The following is a 5,000-nucleotide window of genomic DNA, read 5'->3' on the forward strand; positions in this document are numbered from 1 at the left end:
TATATAAACATATCTATATATATTATATATATACATACATATATATATTGTGTGTGCGTGTGTGTGTTCGTTTATATGCGTATATACGTGCTTGTGTGCAAATGAAAGTGTGAGGCGATTTGCAGACCCGGGGAGTCTTTAGCGTGCGGCTCCCCGGCCTCCTCTTGCAGCCCCCCCCCCCCTCCTCCCGAGCTTCCCGGGCCGCCGCCAGATGTCTCCGCCGCGTGTCAACAAATCGCCTGACGTGTTGGAAGCGCACAGGCTCAGCCCGTCTGCTCCCGTGTCTGTCACTCTGCCGCCTCCCGCTCTCACCGGTTCCGGGTCTGTCCTTTCCGGTCTTTCTTGTCTGCCTAGGGTCTGCCAGTGGGAAGAGGAAGAGGGCGAGAGGAGCCAAGATGCACACCTTACTCGCCCGCGCCAATGCCGTGAGCGCCTTCAGCCTGAGCACTCTGGCCGCCCTCACCTTCTTCTGCTTCGCCTCCACGTTCTTCATCAATTACTCTGCCCCCGTGTCCATCAGCGCCGCCAACATTGTCCTGTAAGTGAGGGGTTTGGGGGGCGTTGGTCTGGTGTGGGATGGAATGGGCGGGTGGTCCGGGTGTGGGGCGGAATTCGCGTCATATGTTCGCCTGTTTTGTGGGAAAGTGTGGTCTTCGAGGGGAAATTTATGGATAAATGATGTTTGTATGCTTGTTTTGTTTGAACTACTAAGTTGGGAGACTTAGATTCGTTTATAACAGACTCTTTAGATGGTTCGTAGATTTTTTATCTTTATATAGATATCTTAATCATAATGGTTTTATATATATCAAATTTATGAGGAAAATTTGCCGAATTATTATTGTGTGTTTTCTGATTTGAATAAAGTTTGTGTTATTTGCCATTGTAAAGTATTTTCTAGAGAGCAGTGCTCTCAAACGGATAAGGTAAGACTTGTGTGAAAGCACTGCTCCTGGAAACTTTTTTTTAACCCATTCCCGCCGGGCTGTTTCGTCTTTTATGGCTTCAATGCCGGGGCTCTCGAACGCATAGGCCTAAATCAATTATATAATCGACGGCGTATGACGGCACCCGCGCTATCATATTATATAATCACCGTCTGTGGCTGGCGCCTGTCGGTATTGGGTTAAGGTAAATCTGGTATTTCAAGTTTCAAATGCTAAAGGAGTAATAAGCAAGGGCAGTTTCATTTTGCGTACTGTTTTGTTATTTCTTCACACTAATAGATTTGAGTCATAGCAGAAAGGGTAGAAACAACCACTGTTAAATACTGTTGGCTGTGACAGGAAAAGATTTTGTCAAATAAGAAACCAGTCAGAACTCTTTCTTGTCAAGCTTATCATTGGCTCTATGCTATAGCACTGATGAAGCAACAATGTCAGTAATATACAATTTCTTTGTTGTAAAGGAATCTTAATCTTGATAAGGTATTGTTAACCCTTTCCTGACCTGAAAACCCCTACGCCAGGCCATTGCAATATTGCATTGGAAACGTCACACAGGTGTGACACGCGGTCGTCATAGGGTTAACCCATTAGCAGCGGATGGCATGATTTGCTGCAAAGGCAGAGTTGGTCATAGACGCGGATGGCGCCATGCCAGACAATGTAAACCAGCCATTCTACTGCACAAATATTTGATTAAAACTGCGACCAATGGGTTAACCTATTCACGCCAGGGCTATTCCAGCTCAGAATGGTCAGAATGCCAGGGTTTTCGAACGCTGCGAGTCTAGGCTGTCTGTTCGCTCACCCCGAGTACCGGCCTTGACCAAATATCTCGCCACCGGCATCTGACCAAAAAAACACAATGTGTCAGCACGTCATCCGGCGTGAATGGGTTAAGGGGAGACACCTAGCATACAGGAAAAGCTGGTTCTGATATTCTCAGTGTAAGAATTAGATGCTAGTTGTGTGTAGAAAGAGTCACTTAGATATAATTAGAACTGGGAAGAGATTATGGTGTAAAGTTTTTTACACACAAAATATTGTATGTTAAAAAATTATAAGTATTTTGTAGTCCTTGCAGTGGATACATTTTCATGAAGCAAAGATGCATGAAATTGTAATAATTAATGTTGAATAAGAAATAAGCTTAGAATGAAAAAAAAGAGTATGTGAGTGAGTGTAGGTATGTTTGAGTGCATTATGAAAGAGGGCTACTACTTCTGTCATCAAATCGATGGGACCAGAAAGGGGAGAGAAACAGAGAACACACCTTATATTTAACAAGAGAAAAGAGGCAAAATTGGAAGAATGATCATAATAAACTAAAGAAGATGAATTAGAGTGATTTTTCTTCTTCCTTTGTTCTTGAGATTTTTCTTTTTTCTAATTTACAGGAAGAACGTGCCTGAGTATGCAGTGTCACGAGAGAAGAACGACTTAGGAGCCCTGCGCTTTGACTTATCAACTGATCTCACGCCTTTGTTCAACTGGAACACAAAACAGCTTTTCCTCTACCTCACTGCCGAGTATCAGACTCAGAACAACAAAGTGAATCAGGTTAGAATGTGAAATTTATCTCTTGAATTTCCGTATTGAGGATGTCAAACACAAGCTTATATACAAATGATAAGTATACCTATTGTAAGACAAAAACAGACAAATGTACATATTTACAAAAAAACAACGATGGTATATACATTTATTAGATATCCTTATAATGTTCTTTGTAATGTCCATGGTGTGCAGGTGGTATTATGGGACAAGATTATCCAGCGAGGGGAAGCTTCAGTGGTCAAGCTGAAGAACCAGCACCTCAAATACTATTTCTGGGATGATGGAAATGGTCTCCTGTAAGTATCTGAGTTATGTTTTCTTCTTAGAGAGTTGTGATGATAAGATGTAAAAAACTTTGGTCTGTTTGCTCACTTGTTTCCAGTTCTTGTGATACATTTCCAGACTGTTAAACAAATCTTTAGTCATAGCACACTCATTCTGTTCAAGACTGTTTTCACGTAAAGAGAAGAGATAATAATTTTCAACTTTTATCCACAGCGGACATAAGAATGTGAGTTTGTACCTTTCGTGGAACATCATTCCCATCGCAGGTACACTGCCCACCTGGAGTGGCACAGGAGTCTATAAGCTGGCTTTCCCCTCAGAATACACGCAAGGCCGTAGTTATTAGGGGTATTTGTAGTGTTCAGGTAATGTTTTACTATTTTAATCAGAAAGAAAATGGTGTTTCTTACTAAATGTACCAAAATCAACCTCAAACCCTAATCTGAATATATTAAGTTAAAATGTTTAGATTTTTTTTTTCTTTTTTATTATTATATTTATTTTGTTATTTCTGGCAACGCAGGAAGTAGATTATGATGATACTGATGTCTGATGGAATAAGTAGTTTGCTCTCTGTGTTACTTGAATTATTTTGGAATGTCTGATTATGATGGTGAAGGTATATATTGAAAATCTTATCATCGTAAAATGATATGATAGGAACTTTTTTTTCCAGGGTTTTGCAATCCATATTCTGAAAGGGAATCTATTTGGAAAGGGAATATATTTTTTATTTCATATATTACAAGTTTATACAGCTGAAAAATGGTATCAGATTTGACTGTGAGTAATATCTTAGGAAAAATGTAATAATGGAAATTCAAGAACAGGGTTAAAAATTAAATGGACTCAAGAAGCTATCCAAGGCGGTGTTGAAGTATCTGCAATGTAATTTTTTTTTTCTGTACCCTTGTGATAACTAGATTATCTTCTGTTTTTCTTCATTTTGAGTATACTTTTTTGAAATGATGAAAGTTATTATATTTATTGTTTGGAAACTTCATTATTTGTGGCTTTCAAGGTCTGACAGGAAAGAATGTTTTTCACTTTTTAAGCTAAGAAATTATTGTTCATGTAGGCTAGTGCAATTGATTTTGTAAACTCGGATTGTATACAAAACTTGTAGATATTGTCCATGTGACTTTTGATGTATTTATTTCATTACCAGGATCTTCAATTAATATTTTTTTATTGTCTAAATTTATGTGAAACATGTTGGTTCCCTTGCTCACAATTTACCTTTTTCTTGTAATAAACTCTTTTCCACAAAATGTGTTTAAGATTTCCACGATCATAAAGGTTAACAGTATTTGAAGAAAACAATCTATTGTGGTATTTGCTTGGTCATCCTATTCTCGACTTGTAGGTTTATGACCATAGTCGTGATCAGAAGGTACACTTTCCCCCTTTTCCCTCAAAGTGGCAGTCATAACTGCTCCACATCTTTATGTGCAGTGATGCCCTGACCTGGCAGATCACTGTATTAATGCCCAGTTTATATTTGCTTTAACTTATAAACAGTCTACCTAAATTGATGTGTTGTGTCAGTTTTGAGAATCACCAATTTGTTCAGTTAACCCATTGGCCGCCGTATTAATAAAATATGTATACAGTCATGTGGCGGGTTTATGTTGTATGGTATGGTGCCATCTGTGTTTATGACCGATGCTGCCTTGACAACAAATCATGCCATCTGTTATCTATGGGTTAAAGGTGTTTAAAAAGTATGGTCTTGATTCAAGCAGTGACTTGTTGTGGATTGGCCAGAGAAATTCCATGCCTTGATCAATGACACTAGATGCAGAGGAATTAAGCTTGTTCTACCCAGCACAACAGCAAAATTTGTGAGGAGCAGATGCATCTTCCTTTATATATAAAAAGGGCATTGAATCCAAAAATATACTAAAAATTAATTTAGACTGATACATATGCCTTTTTATTGTCCTTACTGGGATGGGCCATATCTTAACTGGGCATTGCGTACAGGTGTCATGATGTACATGATGCAGGACCTCTGGCCTGAAGATGGGCGTCATGACATACGTGATATTCGGGGATTTTGGATCACTGTGTCATTTATTATGCTATGAGTAGTGAGTGATGATGAAATTGCAGTCATAATTACTATAATTACTGTAATATTAAGCAAAATGGGTTTCACCTTTTATCCAAAACCTAGATGGCACCACTTTCATTTAGCACCAGTCTCTAGTA

General features: G+C 39.0%; 1 protein-coding gene across 1 annotated transcript; it reads left to right on the forward strand.

Annotated features, from left to right (window-relative positions):
- The first annotated feature begins 212 nt into the window (after positions 1 to 212).
- Positions 213 to 4,057, forward strand: Spase22-23 (Signal peptidase complex subunit Spase22-23). Its single transcript, XM_043036346.2, has 4 exons — positions 213 to 538; positions 2,342 to 2,504; positions 2,694 to 2,797; positions 3,000 to 4,057. The coding sequence occupies exons 1-4, from the start codon at positions 396 to 398 to the stop codon at positions 3,130 to 3,132; spliced, it is 543 nt and encodes a 180-aa protein (XP_042892280.1). The 5' UTR covers positions 213 to 395; the 3' UTR covers positions 3,133 to 4,057.
- Positions 4,058 to 5,000: the final 943 nt, after the last annotated feature.

This window comes from Penaeus japonicus, unplaced genomic scaffold, assembly GCF_977035675.1.
Source record: "Penaeus japonicus unplaced genomic scaffold, GWHDUDI00000001_assembly GWHDUDI00000007, whole genome shotgun sequence".
Lineage (NCBI taxonomy): Eukaryota > Metazoa > Arthropoda > Malacostraca > Decapoda > Penaeidae > Penaeus > Penaeus japonicus.